We start from the raw sequence: 19182 nt of genomic DNA, 5'->3' as shown, positions 1-19182 counted from the left end.
ATGGATATACCTTTGTATTTGGAGTGAAGTATCCCTGACTGTCAGACAACTTGACAATAATGCAAAAATACATATGAGTAAAGGGTAGTTTATATACTTGCAATTTCTGTGATAAAAAAATATATTCTTTAACCCAGCACATTACTTTTTTTAACATGTTCAAGTGCTTTTGAAGTCTGAACAACTCTTCAACCAATGAGATTTTAGCTAGCAAACTAATGTTGCTAATAACTTAGCTAGCTTGCTAATGTTGGCAATGTGGTCAAACTAGCTACATGATTAAGGCTGTAAATGGCTTTGTTTCATTACCTTCAGGTTGAAAAGGTGAGAAGTCAGTGATGAAACGTGTCAACTCTTAGATTCAAATTCTGAGTTTCCCACTTGTTACTCCGACTTGGACCGTCATTCGGCTATATTAGAGTTGGACAGTTGTATTTCCGACAGCACTTGAGTGCACATTTTTAGCCACCTAATTATTATCTGTTTGCTGCTGAACCAGGTGAACGTAGTAATGGGTTAGCTGGCTTGCTAACATTATTATATATTTTTTAAATGACATTTTTCAAAACCCAGCTAAATGAGCTGGGAAAGGTGGGTGATTTAGCGAGCAACATTCCACATGGGGATAATGATAGAAGTTTATTTTTATGATATTTGTTGAAGGTGTTTATGGTAGACTGAGACAAAATACATAATCACAATTAACAAAATTGTTGTGAATGTTCCAACAGCTACATTTATTTGGTGCTGCTGGAACAAAACACATTAACATTTTACTCTGTGTGTGTTTGTGCTTGCCAGGGATAGATTGTAACACAACTTTTCTTTCTTCCATTGTCTTCCCCCTCCTGTTAGGCCTGAGTTGGTAGTGAAGAAGCTTCGGTATTATGCCCGCTACATAGTAGTCTGTTTACTTCTGAACAAGATGGACCTAGTGAAGGTGCTGGTCAAAGTAAGAAATCTGAGGATTAAACAAACGATTACCAGAGGAAGTTCTCAATCTCATTTGTATTTATTTACTTTTTGTGGTATTTTATTATTGGAGTTTAGTATAAAGTGTAGTGCAGAAGTTTCAGTCTGAAAATGTTTAATTTTGTTACTCTTACAAAAATACATATATTTAACTTGCATGCATTAGTGTGCTGTGTATAGTGTGTATAACATTGGTCTACCCTCCTGCAGGAGCTGTCAGAGGAAATTGAGGACTATACACAGCGCTTCAACACAGAAGATCAGTTAGAATGGAATCTTGTCTTACAAGAGGTGGCAGCTTTTGTGGAGGTCAGATTCCAAATCGGTTGTGTGGTTGTATTGATATTGTTCCTTTGAGGTTGTGCCTTTTAAAAATGGATTTAGTTCTGTCCTTGAGCTGTTCTTGTCTATTAATGTTCTTTCATGTTTTGTGTGGACCCCCGGAAGAGTAGCTGCTGCTTTCGCAGCGGCTAATGGGGATCCTAATAAAATACTAAAGAATAACTTGACTGTATATAAAGAAACACTGCAGGAGTGTTTTACTCACTAATGATTGGCAGTTAACCCCCTAGAGGAAATTTGCATTGGCTGCGTCTCAATCCACCTCATCTGTTGATGTCGCCCTTCCGCATATGCGGTGAAAGGTAGCAGAGCTAGAGCGGTGTTTGTCAGACCATGAGACATCCCGAAAATCAGTCTACTCACAAAAACGTCGGTAGCGTCCGAACAGTTTGACCTACAAACTTCATGGAAAGATGAGACTAATGAACACGATAGTTCTCCATTTTGCTCCATGACCTCCACAAGTCTCACGTGACTCGTCTGAAGTCGGTACAGCCGATCTGCCAACTTCGGTCTGTAGCGTCCAAACAGTTTGGGCTACACTCTATGACCCTTCTGTGGAAAGGCGAGTCTCTCACGGACATGTATATTTCAGTTGTTTTGCACTAGGAAGCTTACAAGAATAGTCTGAAGATAGCCGGGTACCAGTTTTAAAAAATGAATGAAAATATACATTACCGTTCAAAAGTTTGGGGTCACTTAAAAATGTCCTTGTTTTTGAAAAGCACTTTTTTTTTTCATTTTTAAAATATCAAATTGATCAGAAATACAGTATAGACATTGTTAATGTTCTAAATGACTTATTGTAGTACACCCATGTAGATATTCCATAAAGTTTCCAGCTACAATAGTCATTTACAACGTTAACAATGTCTACAGTGTATTTCTGATCAATATGATTATATTTTAATGGACAAAAAAATGTCTAAGTGACCCCAAACTTTTTTGAATGGTAATGTATATGGAGAAACTAGTTCAGTGTCTAAAATAAGGGGTTGTCAAAAAAGTAATAGTCCTGATCTTTTGTATATCTCTCCGATACAGGACAGACACTTCAGAACAAACTTCCTTTAGATTTTTGTTGGGGACTATCTGTTATTCCATGAAGCTGTTATGCATTGCTATGGGCTAATAGTAAGCTTTAAAAAACAACCTTTTTTTCTTACCTTATGGAGTTCTGAAATTTCAAATCAAACAGCTAAATGATCCTTGGTATGACCATATGTTCACTTAGTAGAACCCCCACGTACGTAGACTCTTAAAGATTTGAAAGGGATACTTCGGGATTTTGGCAATGAAGCCCTTCATCTACTTTCCCAGAGTCAGATGAAAAACTCATGGTTAACATTTTTATGTCTACATCCAGTATGAAGGTAGTTAGCCAATGCTAACTAGCGTGTATGTTATCAGTTTCCCTAGACTTCCAATCATTGCGCTAACACTAGTTAGCAACTTCCTTTAAACTGGATGCAGAGACATAAAAATGGTATCCACGAGTTCATCTGACTCTGGGGAAGTAGAGTAAGAGCTTCATTGCCAAAATGACCCTTTTAATGGACATTCTATATGCTATATGATATTTCATAAAGATTCTCAGAGTAACCTTTTGCAGTCTTGAGAGAAATGATCAGCTTTGAGGATGGGTTTGGCTTATGTCGTTATAAGCAAAGGTTTAGATTTTTAACGATATTGGTATGAACTTACTGTATCCCGTTACGATCTCTTGATTACTTGTATCTTTCTGTGCCTACTGCCAATTTCCTACTACAAAAGGGGGAAATGTCATAATTTATGAATGAAAGATATATCAACACTTAAAGGAGGCTTCCACAAGTCTTACTGAAGTACTGTAATTTAATTAATTCAGGATTATGGGGTTGAAATTATCATTGTATAATTATGTCAAGCTGTGATATTTTGTGTGAAAGATTTTACATACCACAAAAGTGTTACTAGAATGGTGTGCACAATGGAGTTGAAGTGAAGCTATGAATGTTTTGTTTCTGTGAGCAGGCAGACCCAGTGGTGGTGCTGAACGATGAAAATACTGTGGTCTTCACATCCAATCGGCTACAGGAGGGGGGCGTGCCTCAGTTGGAACAGGGAATGGTAGTTGGCCAGCTTACCCTGGCAGATGCACTAATCATTGGAAACTGCAACAACCAGGTGTGTGAACACAGATTCTAGTCTAAAGTGCAGCTCTAAAACAACCTCTTGACCAGTCTGGGGACCCACATTCTAAACTATAATAATTTGTGTTTGTCAGGTCAAATTCAGTGAGCTAACCATCGATATGTTCCGCATACTCCAAGCTTTGGAGCGGGAACCAGTCAACCTGGCTACTACAACTTCTAAACCTGGAACATTGGTGAGGGGAATACTGGAAATGCATCTTACACTGTGTTGTGGGCAACAACATAGACAGAATATTGCAAATGTAAAAGTCTCGAATGTGATATGGGAGAAAGGCAGCGCCGGAAACCCTACATGAAACCTGTCCTGTAAACAGCTGCTTACTCCGTTTCTTCCTTCACAGGCCCTTACCCCATGTCTTCCTTCACAGGAACCCAGCGAGAAGCCAGCCAAGAGAGAGAACCCTCACAAGTACCTGCTGTACAAGCCAACGTTCAGCCAGCTCTACACCTTCTTGTCTGCCTCCTTTAAGGTCAGTCTCCAACTGTCTTCACTTGTCACCTGTGAGAAAGACCGGATTGCGTGATGGTTAACAAAATGTCATGACCGCCACAGTCCTAGTCCTACCCAATGAAAACGCTGAACAGAAAGAAATCTACATCCTGTTCTAGAGTACATCCTAATGGAATCCCATCAGAATTGTATAAAATATCAATAAAATGTATATTTTAATACATTAATGATTTTTGGATGGTATTGGCTGATTTTAGGTGTTGTTTTGTAGGAGTTGCCAGCGAACAGTGTGCTGCTCGTCTATCTTTCAGCTACTGGAGTCTTCCCTACCGGACGCTTGGATTATGAGGGTACACCCCCTTAAATTCTGTAAACGCAGACACACACTCACTAGTTCATACACTGGTCACGTTCTTGCAGCAGGAGCTGAAATTCATCTGATAATGTATTCAAAAAATTTGATTGATTTTCTATCAGGACCATATGACTTTGGAGGAGTTCTCACCAACACAAACCGTGATGTGGTGAACGGGGAGACTGTACAGAAAAGGAACCAAGCCCAAAAAGAGATGCACTGGTAAGGAACAGGCTCTGGCAATCCACTGTCCTCTGTGTTTTTTGGCAGACATGAGATGCATGTACAGTATTGGTGTTTAAAAAGTTACATAGAACTTCTTGCACAGCCCACTTTATTTATTAACACACTCTACAATATTCGCCCAAATTGTTTGTAATGTGTGTGTGTACATGCAATTACTGTTGACTCCTGTATGCCTTAGCCTTCACCCTGGGGACTTGTTCCCTTTCACCCGGAAGCCTCTTTTTGTCATTGTGGACTCTTCCAACAGCACAGCCTATAAGGTTGGTGAGAATTACATTAATCACAATTACACCTTTTTTGGGTTAAGAGAAGGATAATGATAACTTTGAGGTGTTTCCATACATTGCTAAAACACTCAACTTAAATTGATTGATGGTAGTTCCCTGGATTTTCATCATTATTTTACTGAACAACAATATAAACGCAACAATTTCAACGTTTTTACTGAGTTACAGTTCATGAGTGGCGCAGCGGTCTAAGGCACTGCATCTCAGTGCTAGAGGTGTCACTGGTTTGATTCCAGGCTGTATCACAACCGGCAGTGATTCGGAGTCCCATAGGGTGGCGCTCAATTGGGCTTGGTCGGGGTAGGCCGTCATTGTAAATAAGAATTTGTTCGTAACTGACATAATTAATAATTAAATAAAAAATATTAGGAAATAAATCAATTGAAATCAAATCATTAGGCCCTAATCTATGGATTTCATGTGACTGGGCAGGGGTGCAGTCATGGGTGGGCCTTGGAGCCAGGCCCAGCCAATCCCCACAAAAGTGCTTTATTGCAGACAGAAATACTCCTCACTACCCCCCCCTCCAATTTTAAGATGCATTTAAGGAAAAGTGGACTATTCCTTTTGGGAATTCAGTCTGGCGTGATTCTTACTAACGCTAATATTAATGCCTTGTATCTCCATGTAGAATTTCACCAATCTCTTTGGTCAGCCGCTGGTGTGCCTGCTATCTCCCACAGTCTATCCAAAGAGCATGCAAGGTTAGTTTGTCACTATTATTATAGTTTTTACGCCTCTGTACTCCTCTTAATTAGCGTGTTACAGGCAACCGTCAATTACTTTCAATGTTGAAGTCGGCAATTACACTATGCCATACTCTTTAACTATTCTAGAAAATAGCTCTTAGAGCTTGTCAGTTAATTCTCAAATGCGTTGGCCTATTGATACCAGCCATTGTACTCATTTAGGCCGTTTTATGTGGCTGATTATTTTCCATTGGATTCTGCAATTATTTGAGTTCATTTTATTGATTGGTTTAGAAATGTGTGGGTAGAATAAGCCACGTAAGATGAGACATTGTTTTTGTGGGTGTTCTGAGAAACTGTTCTATGAATGTCTCTCAAACTGGTCTCCTTCTCTCAGACCAGTCTCAGCGTGGCAGCCTCTTCACACTCTTCCTGTACTGCCCCCTTCTGGCCTTTTTGTCAGTTTGTGGCCTGAGCAGCCTGCGCCAAGGATTGTGGGAGAAGGCCGAGGAGTTTCTACACAAGGTGTACCGTGACATCGGCCAGATGATTACACGCTCACAAGCTATAGGTATGTTTTGTGTTTTTTGGAGAGAAAAAAAAATAGATTTTAAGTGCAAATATCACAACCATAATGGTGGAATTTCTCCTTCACAGACCAAGCCTTTCTACAGTTCTACGGTGATGAGTTCCTCCGATTGTTACTGATCCGCTTTGTGTTTTGCTCGGCTACACTGAGACTGCACAAGCTCTTCCGGGTAAATCAGTTTTATTGTGCCCTTGGTACTGAGTTACATCTCCCATAGTTATTCATTGTAGTTACGGTAATTAGTGGGTCAAATGTAATGTCTCTTCTCTGTCTGTCTGCCTTTTGCAGGAGTCCAGGAGCTTCCCGGAATCGTACCCTCAGCTACCCAAACAGGACACGGTGGAGAGCAGCCTCCTGCAGAAGCACGTTCTGGAGTTGGCCGCCATGTTGGATGTGCGGAGCCTCTTTTGGGACGGAACGCTGGACGTGAACTACTAACCTTCAGCTGCCCAGCTAGTCACCACAACTATACAAACGCAGACCACCGCTATACACATTCGCACAAGGGAGAGTCCTCATCTTTGAGGTAATTAAGTTACTGGTTGAACACACTGCAATAGTGTCTGTTTCTTTTTAACCCAAGATCCCCTTATTTCCCCTACCTAATTTCCCCTATCGGCTATACTTAAGTACATTCATACAGCTACTTGTGGAAGTCAACTATGTACAATGCAAACATGAACAAGTTACCTAGCTACTTATATCCACATGAGCTGAGCATGTACTACCGTGTTGTTACTATATAAAAAAAAGCACTCAAATGAACACATGGTGCAGCTATTTTAGTCTGAGGGTGGCAGGAGGACACGTGAAGCTATCGATGGCTTTAACACTTAAAAAGACAGAAAATAAATTAACATAGTTTTACGACAGCACTGCCTGCAATGGGTTCTAGATGGATGCTTCGAGCTATCTGAACTGCAAATGAACTTCAATGCAAGCTGTAGGGAAGTCTCCTCTTCTGTGCATGGGTAGATGTGTTGGCCAAGTTTACTGGATGTAGGGTTTAGAGTGAGACTAACCTCCATATTTGTTTACCCAAATAGATCTGCTGGTTTTAACACATCTAATTCTAATGTAATTGCCTGGAAGTTGCTTTTTTTTGTTTAGTTTCAGTAGTCTGTTCTGTAAAACTGAGGCCTGGATGGGTAAAGTAACAGAGTGCCTGCCTATGCAGACGCTCATGAACAGTTTAGCCCTGTTCAGAAACAACCACTTTCTCCTACCCTCTAGGCACCAGCTCTGACCCGTTTATAGATACCAGCTCCTAACATCTAGGTACTAACATACGGTGGCGGTGTCAGCGGCTCTAAATGATCTGCAAACATATCCGCTCATTTTGTGCAGTGATTGAGCAAGCGGGAGGTCGCTATTCTATTTTCACTCTCTATTACTCCTTGTATCAGAGCAAGTTTTCGGACTGGGTTTACCGCGGGTATATGTGTAAGCACCCTGCAGGTACACAGCTGCCCAGCCCCTCACTGGCCAATCAAAATAGATAAATAGACACATCTTTCCCAATCTTCTGCTTTTTCAAAGAAATCACTTGAGGAACCAGGGTAACACTCCTTCTGGGGTGGATCTTTTAAAAGATTTAGCTTTGACCTTGATTGGCAGCATATCATTGACTGCATATCTTTTGAGACATTGTAGGGATGGAAAAGGCTTCTCTATGCTGTAGCCTATATGTTTTGGGGGTTGCATCCCATGGGAATTATAGTCTTACGTATTCTCTACTTAACCGTCTTTCTCCTGGCCACTTCTTTCAGACCAGTGGGGATTAAGGAAATTAGGTAAAGGGGGTAGATTCTGAGATTCACCCCTCCTGATTCAACAACTATTGATTTCTGGAAATGTAGGACTTTGAGAGGCCCTGTGTCATTCATTATAACTAAGCCCCCATAATGGCATTCCTCTGTCTTAGGCATGATGGTTTACTGGAGAGAGCTCATGCTGCTGTTTCTCTTTCTTTGCATGTCTTATCAGTATTCTTGTCCATAGAGTTTACTCTGTCGAGTTCATGTTAGTCTGTTTGCAGGTCAGTTCCAGCGTTAGCCGTCTAGTGAGTGCCCTGCATGGCAGCAAGCGTCATCTAATTTCCTTATATTGATGGGGGCTTGAAGCAATGGAACCGGGTAGTGCTGAAACTGACTCCTGGCAACCATTTTTAAGTACATGTGTGTGGTGATGAACAAAAATAGCCAAATCATTTTGTTTTTTGTATTTACTGAGAGAGAAAAAATGAATTTCAAAAGAAATCACAATTTTAAATGTATATTTATGTTTAATTGAAAATAACAGTATGTGATACAGAGAGATGTTTGGTCTTTAGTACGTATGTTGAATTGTTAATTGTAGAAGCTGTGAAAAATATATGCAGTTGGCACAGCAATTTTAATGAATGAACTGCACATTGTTCCCCCCAACCCCCCCATCAGTTGTTTTGGTCAAATTCAGCCAGCATACATTCCAAGGACATGGAGAGAGTCGGGGAAACTGACACGGTTCTCCCCATTGAAACAAACAAAAGTGGACCATTTCAACATGGGAAATACTACTCCCCATGGCAATTATAATCATATTTTGTTTATTTGTTGACAATGATAATATGATTAATAATGATGATAAAAACAATAGTAGCCTTGCACTTTACTGTATTGAATTATGACCTAATCTTATTTGTCGTGCTGTCAGTATAAAGGCATGCCAGAGAACGTCCAATCCATTATTCCCTATGCCACCCCACGATCATTGTAATACACATTTAGATATTTGATGTTTTTGTCAATGACAATGGACAAGAACACTGTCCATATTTTTTGTAAAAACCTTAATTGTTGTGATATATGATGTTATCTGTGTTATTTCATTAGAGCATGCATGTCTGTCCATGTTTGGGATGGCAGCACAGGGCATGATCATCCAGATCACACAAGACTAGCATCCTAGCTCACTGGGAAGCACAAGCTAGTGCAACGAGCTGCACTACCGTAGCTCATCTTCTCTTCACTTAGGGGACCCACTTTCATAGAAATGTATATCTACAAAGCCTCTGTGGACTGTTTCATTCAAACTGCCTTTTGGTTTTATCCAGTTTTTTTTCTTCAAGCACATCATGACCGCGGCGTCACAGTCCAATTTTTAATTGCCACCATTTTTATGGACCACTCCAATTTCCATAAGAGTTATCACTGCCAAAACAAGTTGACTGATGAGCTTTCAGGGGAAGGCCATGAAGAATTACTGTCCAGTTGAGCATATCACCCATGTTTTCTTGGACTATCCTTGATTCATGAATTTACAAACATGACGAAGTCCTCAAGGGAAGAGGAAAAGACGGAGCACCCATTCTTAACTAAACCTGATTCAAAAAGGTTGCCGCATTGTGACCGTGTCATATCATACACTGTAAAACCATTTTGGGACATGTTTTCCTGCTTTGTCTTTGGGCCTCTGTTTACAGCCCGTTGTAATCTCGTGGTGACTTTACTCTCCTCCATGTAGTGTGTTATTGTGCATTGTAGTTAGGAGCAAGAGGGGAACAAAAAGCACTCATATTCTTATAGAAAAGTGTCAAAGCTTCCTGTGCAAACTGAAGTGAAGCTGCCCCTTTACCGTGTATCCCCAACCCAAAATAGGTCTTACTAGTGAGGATAGTACAGTATATATGATATTTATGCATAATGACAAAGCCCTAGACACCATTTATTTATGTTATAATACTTGTAAATTGTGACAGGATGTGGCTGACCTCTTTCCCCTGTTGGCATGTAGTTGAAGCCCCTAATAGGGTGAAATGTTGAGAAACAAAGGAATGTCCATTCTATAAATTACGTATCTATTATTTGAAAGTCATGTCAATTCTGTGCAATACATTTCTATCTGCAATGCTTTGAACGTTTCGCACCATTTGGATAAGCCCTAGATGAGTAACACAATGATATGGAACAAAAATATATTTAAGTAATAATTTCTTGGGCCTAAATCTAAAATGTTACTTTGAGAGTAAGGGTGTTCTTTCTACCGGTTCCTACTGTTGTGGGAGGGAACGATTTCAAAGTGATATATTGGTCGGAATACTCTTTCTTTATAAGTTAAGGGTTTCTAGAGATGCTAGTTAAACATTATTTGGCATTCTTTGTTTATATCCTTTAAACGGTTCTGTCCCATTTGTTGCCAATTATATTTGATGTTAAGTATGAAGGAAAAATAAGTTGACCAAAACATGCAAGCTTTTTTGAATGCTTTAAGAAAATTAAAAGTTTGACTGTTTTGTTTTAATTTGTGTGAGATGTATTGTCTTTATTGAATAATCTATTGTTTAAAATGTATTTTATATAGGTGATTGCTTTGACTCCTCAAAAGAAAAGACCTGTTACAAAAGCATCACTCAAACATTTATTTCACACACAATCAACAATACAGTAGGTATAGGCAAGATATCAAGAGATGCCTTTGGACTGAAGACATTAACAATGGAAAATGCCCCTGAATGAATTTAGACACCACTTCAATTTTAAGATTTTTTTCTAACCAAAACCAATGTCCCTCACTTATTAGCATGCTATCAAAAGGGAACAAGTCTTTACTGTGTTACAATGGTCCCTTTTTTGATGGTCTTCAGTTGTTGCTGAAAGCATAATTAAGTAATCTGATTTATCGACATGTGTTGTAGACGTCAGTGATGGTTGGTATAAAGATAATTTACCTGTTATGTCTATTACAATTAGACACCTAGCTTGTGGGGGCATTGGTTCATTCTCTGGGTGGCTGTAAGGTGTACTTGTTTAAAACCCTGTATGAAGAGATGTCACTTGGAGCTTAACTTTCATAGCTACTTAACCAGAAATGTTCTAGGGTTCTATTCAATCCATATCGCGGAAGTTCAGTGATTTAAAGGCAATGTTCCCGCGTCAGCGGAGACTACATTCACTGTAAAGGCTGCATGTCGGCTCAATTGAAAATGACCTTTACTGCCGCCAACACTGCTTTACCTTTTTTAAATATAAATTCAACCTTGCCTCCTGATAGGTGCAGACTTTTTAAAATTGATAATGCACGTATACCCTAGCCCCTCCCTACTGGTTTCCACTTTACCTTCCGCTAGACCAAAATCAGAATCCTCACAGCTCTCCAAGTGCATATGACAGGGTTACTGAAGACTCCTTTGTGCTTGCATAGCTAATCCTATTAAAAACAAAAAAATATACTATTTGGATGAGGTGTTTCTCTGGAACTAGTTTGTAGATTCACACGTACCATTGTGTTCAATCTGAACAGGAATACAGGTTCCACAGCCAAATTCACCTGCAGACTGGAGGGCAAATGACAAGGACACTTGTTCCCAGTTAAGATGATCCATGAGTTTTATTGCAGCAGGCACTTTACAATGAAATCCCCCACCCACCAATTAATTGAATTCAAAGAATCTGTCTCTTTATATTAAATGTACTTTTGTCTGTACAAAACTGACAATGAGAAAAACGTAAATCTAAATATTCAACACTGTGAGCCAAAGGACATACTCGCAAGCTCACACAACACACACACACAGGTATAAAGGTACCGTTGGTACCAAGTAACAGTTGATGCACAGCCTTTTACCTGCCATGTTCATGTCATTAGGGAAACTCTTTTCCTTCCCCCACCCTCAAAGAAACATGCTGATACTTATGAATATTAGAAAGAAATGCAATGGCGAAAGAACGACAAACTCGTGATTAAGGTAAAAATGATAATCCTATACATGAACAAATATCAATTTCCTTAGTTACAGCTAAATATTTTCTAACAGAAAATAATGTTCCCTTTGTTTTTTTTGTCTTTAACTTATGTAGTGTAAGGGTTTTTATTCTCAGGAAGAAATGTATTGTGGTAATAAGCTACTTTCCCTTATACAGAAGGCAGTCAATCCTCTTGTCAGTGGTCATGCAGGAGATGCTCCATGTGATAAAGCACGTCCCCTCAAACTGTCTTTCGGGCGGTCAGAACTCTTACGATTGACCCTAAGCCCCCAACTGCGAAAGCCTGAGTGAAAAAAAAAACGAGGGGAAGAGACAAATTAACAAATATCATACACACATGATAAATTAGGTCAGGGATGGGCAACTTTGATGGGGGTGGGTGCCACATCTGAATTCATGAGGGGCCACAGTTACTTGTGGGTGTGCATACCCCCCCCCATCACATTGTGAGAAACTTTTTAGCAGCCCCCCTCTTGACAGCTGAGAGAAAATGTTGCCGTTTTAAAGCCAGTTTGCCGGAGAGACAATTTAGCAAATTTATAACAAGTTTCATGCAATTCAAATATTGTAATGGGGTGAAGGGGAAAATGTGCTGTTTTATAGCTAATTTTCTGCAATTCTACACATTTTGCTATACAGTGGAGAGAAATGTTTACTGTTTTTAATATATCTGAGTGAGACTGACTAACAAAATCAATTGGGGCTCCCCGGACCAGTAATTCAACCAAGATGGCTAGCCGCTAGACCAATCCAAAGACGTTTTGCTGATTGAGTGACAAACTGCTGATGCACAACTAAACTTCAAAATTGCACATAGAGTATTATACTATTACAAGTTGCCCCCCCTTCCTAAAAAAAATAATTAAAAAAAAGTTCAGAGGACCTTCAAAGAGGTGGCACCAATATACCATGGTGGCACCAGTTACCCATCCCTGTATTAGGTGGCTTAGAGTTTAAAGTTCAGAGAGCTTTCACACCTTTTCGTGCCACTGTAGGAGAATGGCACTGCTATTGTCAGAGGGCTTCTCAAAGCCTCTATATATGTACTTCATAAGCAGGTCCACCCCGCTTCTGTCTAGCGACTTGACAGCTGGCTCGATATCACTGGACTTGAATGACGTCAACACTCTCAGCACTATTGCCAGAGCCCTTTCCTGAAAGACAGAGCAAGACAGCGAGAGAAAAGGGAGAGAGCATGTTAAAGGAAGTTATTTACAACTGCAGATTGCCACGAGAGAGGAAACATTTTATGGATACTTGCTAAGCCTCTCCTGCCATGTTATGGATGCCACATTGCTTGCTTAGTGAGTACCACTTCCACCTGATTCGGCTCATGCCTGGCTTGAACTCGGGACCGCCCTACTTGACAACATTCCAATGGTTTGAGCCACAAGGAAAAGTACCAATTGGATGGCTCCATCCGCAACATTTCAAGCTAGCTGTGGAGTGAGCTTATGGTATGTTCTTAACTCTGTAATACTAGTATTCTAGACCATTGCCAATATTGACAAAAGGAGCTTCCCACAAAGTTACATGATGCAAGAGTACAATTTCAGATTTGATGCACATCTTGGCCCATTACCTTTATTGCTGGATTCTTAGTGTTGACAGGAGGGTTCCGGAGAGCAATGTGAAAAGCTGTCATCATGTCGCCTGTGCACTACAGTCGGTTAAGGAATTTAATACTTCCTATTGCCATATCCTAAATAGGTTTAAGGGACAGGAACACAATGCATCTCCACAAGCAAATGTTTTTCCACCAACAAACAGACCGATATCAGGGAGGGTTTTGTTGGCAGCATCCAATGTGAGATCTCTTTCCTGAGGGCACACAGTGTGTGGTGAAATCTGAATGTATTGCACTGTTTTTAAAATTATATAAACTGCCTTAATGTTGCTGTACCCCTGGAAGAATAGCTGCTGTCTTGGCAGCTAATGGGGATCCATAATAAAATACAAATACCTTAGGCTGCATTTACACAGCCAGCTCAATTATTATATTTTTCCTGGAATTGGTCTTTCGTCAGATCTTTTTCAGAGCTGATCTGATTGGTCAAAAGATCAGAGTTGGGCTGCCTTTGTAAAACGCAGGCATAGAGGTGTCCGATCACACACAGCCAGTTCCATCTCATCTCATCTCACCTGACCAGACATATTCCCTTCAAATGGAGCAGGATGACGCAGAGCGATGGATAGCTATACCACTAGACAAGGTGGTGGGGGAGGGTATATATATTTAAGCAAATCCTGACCTGAATGCGTCTCACTCGAAATAAGGCCCTTATTAAGGGGGGCCATGTTGACCCTACTGACACTGATACTCCTGCCTCACCCAAATCAAATGGCTCAGTGATTCCCCCATCGATACTAGAGCAACTGCTTGTACTTTGCATGCTAGTTATAGCCAACTATGTTTAGACGTAACTACCTAGCTAACAAAAAGTTAGGACATCCAAGAGTCTCGGGTTTAGATAGCTCTGGAGGGCGCCCTGCTCTGGACCAGAGTTAAGGACGGTTCAGCCAGGGATAGCCTCCATTGGCTAATTAGCCAACAACCTAAAACGACACATTTACACAACATCGACTAAGCTAACTTGCAAGATACATTTGTCAGTACGAACACAAAATCAGCTGTTGAACATTTCGGTTTTTGAATGAAAAACAAAATCGCCGACGCTATCTGATAGCTAAATGTGCTAGCTTGCTAGTTAACACGGGGGGCATGCGCATGAACGTAAAGGATATTGCCTGATGAGGTTGTCTATCTCCGCGCCGTCGGGTCCTTGATTGTCGACAGCCTCATCGTGATCATCCACGAATTTGTTCTCATCAAATTCATCTATGTCGAGTTTCCTGAATCGCGACGAAAGAGTGTTTTTCGCCATCGGAGCCACTTCGCTGGAGGAAACAGTAGCTAGCAAGCCAGCGAGCTAGTCCTCCACGGCGCTGTTGTTGAGTTGATGCGAGCGTAGTACAGTGTACTTGCCCTGTCGGTGCTATTGCTAGCAACCACAGTCTACGCAGATGTGACAATCTAACGGTGTTTTGATTGTAATTTATCTGCCAGTGTTACACAATCATTACTTTTCAACCAAATATCTAGCTAACTAGTTTGACACGCGATAGTGTTGTTGTCAGAATCATTTTCACCTACGTGAAGCCAGCAGCATAAACTGTCACTTCCGGGTCAAATATGAGAAAAATCCTTCACAATAAGTGTGCTGCCCTGAAACCAAATCAAATTGTATTGGCACATACACATGGTTAGCAGATGTTAATGCGAGTGTAGCGAAAAGCTTGATTTGGAGTTCCGACCATGCAGTAATATCTAACAAGTAATATAACAATTTCACAACAACCTAACAATTTCACAACAACCTAGACAATTATTGAAAATAAAATATGAATGCCAAAAAAAGCAGTACGGTTTACAGTACATCACTTTCATTATATATTATTCTAGTTATCAAGCTCAATACATTTGTAAAAAAAACGATGTGATTTTTTTTGTTTCAGTCCATTGGCCTTTCTGCCGCTTATATTCCTCTCATAGAGAATGATAGAGGCCTCTAGTGTCCAAAAGGCTATGTTATCAAGTGTAACGGATGTGAAACGGCTAGCTTAGTTAGCGGTGGTGCACGCTAAATAGCGTTTCAATCGGTGACGTCACCTTGAAGTAGTGGTTCCCCTTTCTCTGCAAGGGCTGTGGCTTTTGTGGAGCGATGGGTAACGATGCTTCGAGGGTGACTGTTGTTGATGTGTGCAGAGGGTCCCTGGTTCGCGCCCGGGTGAGGGGACGGTCTAAAGTTATACAGCAGCACCATTGAGGGCTTCCACCATTTTAATGTAGTCAGCTGGGTGGGACTAAAGGCGTCCGAAGGCTTCCCAGCCGAAACAATTTGGGAGAGTTTGAGACTATTCTGAGGAAGTGTATACTGACTACGGCGTCTCAAAATGGACAAACAGTACTATTGCTGCTTTTTCTCATTTTTCAAGCGACGCTCTTTTAAGGCAGTATGCGAGCACACTCGTTCGGTTCGGCTAGCCGAGTTTGGCTAGGCGCCAGTTGACCTGAAGCATGCTGACACCTTTACAACTTAATTGGCTGATCCCTCCTGGTGACCATGTTAGAGTCATGTCCAACGGGGTCATCGGGAGGGATCAGCCAATCGTGAAGAAGAAAATGTACCACTTCAAAATGGAGATTGTCTCAACGGCGCTGCCTATCCTGTCACAGACGCTACAGTATAGTAGCACAGATACAAAGATGAATCCTCTATTTATCTCTATGATTCCTGTAGTTCAATGGATGCTTTTGCTCTGGTTGGCTGTGAAGTTGAGGGATGGGGCTGTTGGGAAAATGTAGCATAAATTACCACTCTCAAATTCATATATTGCATTTTGAGATCAACTACATTAGTCTGACTGTGCAGAATCAATGATCTACATATCATCTTGCAATCCAAACAGATTATTTTACATGCACTGATAGACAGAAATAAAGCCCTTGAATTGAATTGAATTGAATATAGGTCTATGGATGCAAGGACCCAGACCAACAGTCAAAAGAAAGGTGACAACCAATACATGAAAAGTGGAGTAAAACAACCGTAGCCTATAATTTTTGTTATTACTAGGGTAAAACAGGACTGAAAATGTTTAGTTAAATTCTTCAAGAACCAATATTAGAGGAGCTACGTGTAACCTCATGTTTGAGGGGATACATCTGAGCAAGGTGCTGTGTAGATTCACTAATGTTCACATAATGAGTTGAGGTGCTAAAATATTTTTTTATAAACTGGGGGATTCGAGCACTGAACGCTAATTGGCTGAAAGCCATGGTATATCAGACAGTGTACTATGACAAAAAGTACTCTTTACTGTTCTAATTACATTGGTAACCAGTTTATAATATAATAAGGCACTTCGGGGGTTTTGGTATACGGCCAATATACCATGGCTAAGGGCTGTATCCGTGTTGCGTTGTGCATAAGAACAGCCCTTAGCCATAGTATATTGGCCATATACTACCCCCCCTCTTATTGCATAAATATATCAGAGATTTGTCGCAGATTTTTCTCATTCGGTGGGGTTTTGCGACAGATGACATCATTTAATGGTGTATTGCCACCACCAACTGGACATGGGTGAAACATTTGTCAAAGAAAGGTAAAAAAAAGGGAAGGGATAAATAACATCTATCCACATACACTACAAAAAAATATTTAAAAAAATATATTAAAAAATATATATATACACACATATATATATATATATATATATATAGTACCAGTCAAAGTTTGGACACACCTACTCATTCAAGGGTTTTTCTTTATTTTTACTATTTTCTAGATTGTAGAATTTAAGTGAAGACATCAAAACCTATGAAATAACACAAATGGAATCATGTAGTAACCAAAAAAGTGTAAAACAAATCTAAATCTATTTTATATTTTAGAATCTTCAAAGTAGCCACCGTTTGCCTTGATGACAGCTTTGCACGCTCTTGGCATTCTCTCAAACAGCTTCATGAGGAATACTTTTCCAACTGTCTTGAAGGAGTTCCCACATATGCTGAGCACTTGTTGTGGCTGCTTTTCCTTCACTCTGCAGTCCAACTCATCCCAAACCATCTCAATTGGGTTGATGTCTGGTGATCGTGGAAGCCAGCACTACATCACTCTCCTTCTTGGTCAAATAGCCCTTACACAGCCTGGAGGTGTGTTTTGGGTCATTGTCCTTTTGAAAAACAAATGATAGTCCCACTAAGTGCAAACCAGATGGGATGGCATATTGCTGCAGAATGCTGTGGTAGCCATGCTGGTTAAGTGTGCCTTCAATTCTTAAAATATCACAGACAGTGTCACCAGTAAAGCACCTCCTCCATGCTTCACGGTGGGAACCACACATGCAGAGATCACCCGTTCACCTACTCTGCGTCTCACAAAGACATCTCACGTCTCAAATGTGGATTTCCACCGGTCTAATGTCCATTGCTCGTGTTTCTTGGCCCAAGCAAGTCTCTTCTTCTTATTGGTGTCCTTTAGTAGTGGTTTCTTTGCAGCAATTCGACCATGAGGGCCTGATTCACGCAGTCTCCTCTGAATAGTTGATGTTGAGATGTGTCTGTTACTTGAACTCTGTGAAGCATTTATCTGGGCTGCAATTTCTGAGGCTGGCGACTCTAATAAACGTATCCTCTGCAGCAGAGGTAACTCTGGGTCTTCCTTTCATGTGGCGTTCCTCATGAGAGCCAGTTTCATCGTAGCGCTTGATGCTTTTTGTAAGTGCACTTGAAGAAACTAAAAGTTCTTAAAACTTTCTGGATTGACTGACCTTCATGTCTTAAAGTAATGATGGACTGTCATTTCTCTTTGCTTATTTGAGCTGTTCTTGCCATAATATGGACTTGGTATTTTACCAAATAGGGCTATCTTCTGTATACCACTCATACCTTGTCACAACACAACTGATTGGCTCAAACACATTAAGAAGGAAAGAAATTCCACAAATGAACATTTAACAAGGCACACCTATTAATTGAAATACATTCCAGGTGACTACCTCATGAAGCTGGTTGAGAGAATGCCAAGAGTGTGCAAAGCTGTCATCAAGGCAAAGGGTGGCTACTTTGAAGAATCTAAAGTAGATTTTGATTTGTTTTACACTTTTTTGGTTACTACATGATTCCATATGTGTTATTTCATAGTAGTGATGTCTTCACTATTATTCTGCATTGTAGAAAATAGTAAAAATAAAGAAAAACCCTTGAATGAGTAGATGTGTCCAAACTTTTGACTGGTATTGCATATATATACATGTATGTGATCCCACTCTCTGAGGAACTACCTGGATTACTTACATTTCAAGCTATTTAGCAGACGCTCTTATGCAGAGTGATTTACAGTAGTGAGCCCATCCATTTTCATACATTTCTTTCATACTGAACCCCCATGGCAATCAAACCCACAACCCTGGTGTTGCAAGCACCATACTCTACCAACTGAGCCACACTGTCTAGTGTCATCCCACTCTTTGAGGATTCAGAGCCTAAACAGGGTATTTAAGTTTTTAAATGACGTATTCCCACTCCTTCAGTAATTTGAAAACTTAAACACACCTGCAATCAGAGCATGGCGCTTGCAACGCCAGGGTTGTGGGTTCGATTGCCACGGGGCCTCAGTATGAAAGAAATGTATGGACTCACTACTGTAAATCACACAAGATAATTGACTTGCTAAATAACTTGAAACGTAAGTAATCAAGGTAGCTCCTCAGATGTGAGATCTTTTAATCCCAGAAATATTTCAGG

At 40.4% G+C, this 19182-nt stretch overlaps 2 protein-coding genes across 5 annotated transcripts in view; one reads left to right on the top strand and one right to left on the bottom strand.

The window, feature by feature from the left end:
- The window catches only part of scai (suppressor of cancer cell invasion), a 44796-nt gene extending 34389 nt beyond the window's left edge, over window positions 1-10407 (top strand). For 3 of the 4 annotated variants that reach the window (XM_029647765.2, XM_029647757.2, XM_029647750.2), the window contains 12 exons: window positions 856-952; window positions 1183-1281; window positions 3328-3480; window positions 3581-3682; window positions 3851-3979; window positions 4232-4310; window positions 4438-4537; window positions 4740-4821; window positions 5480-5552; window positions 5935-6108; window positions 6195-6295; window positions 6415-10407. In XM_029647765.2, the coding sequence (XP_029503625.1) occupies window positions 856-952; window positions 1183-1281; window positions 3328-3480; window positions 3581-3682; window positions 3851-3979; window positions 4232-4310; window positions 4438-4537; window positions 4740-4821; window positions 5480-5552; window positions 5935-6108; window positions 6195-6295; window positions 6415-6564 (1339 nt within the window). In that variant the 3' untranslated portion in view covers window positions 6565-10407. The remainder of the gene's footprint in view (window positions 1-855; window positions 953-1182; window positions 1282-3327; window positions 3481-3580; window positions 3683-3850; window positions 3980-4231; window positions 4311-4437; window positions 4538-4739; window positions 4822-5479; window positions 5553-5934; window positions 6109-6194; window positions 6296-6414) is intronic. The other variant, XM_029647773.2, reaches the window with a different exon arrangement.
- A 104-nt stretch (window positions 10408-10511) lies between these two features.
- LOC115119043 (actin-related protein 2/3 complex subunit 5-like protein) lies at window positions 10512-15059 on the bottom strand. The gene is made up of 4 exons (XM_029647783.2): window positions 14616-15059; window positions 13453-13525; window positions 12848-13024; window positions 10512-12153 (listed from the first exon to the last, which is right to left on the bottom strand). The coding sequence occupies exons 1-4, from the start codon at window positions 14753-14755 to the stop codon at window positions 12091-12093; spliced, it is 453 nt and encodes a 150-aa protein (XP_029503643.1). The 5' UTR covers window positions 14756-15059; the 3' UTR covers window positions 10512-12090.
- Between the last annotated feature and the right edge of the window lie 4123 nt (window positions 15060-19182).

This window comes from Oncorhynchus nerka, linkage group LG4, assembly GCF_034236695.1.
Source record: "Oncorhynchus nerka isolate Pitt River linkage group LG4, Oner_Uvic_2.0, whole genome shotgun sequence".
NCBI classification, from domain to species: Eukaryota; Metazoa; Chordata; class Actinopteri; order Salmoniformes; family Salmonidae; genus Oncorhynchus; species Oncorhynchus nerka.
This window is presented reverse-complemented; position numbering and strand designations above follow the sequence as displayed.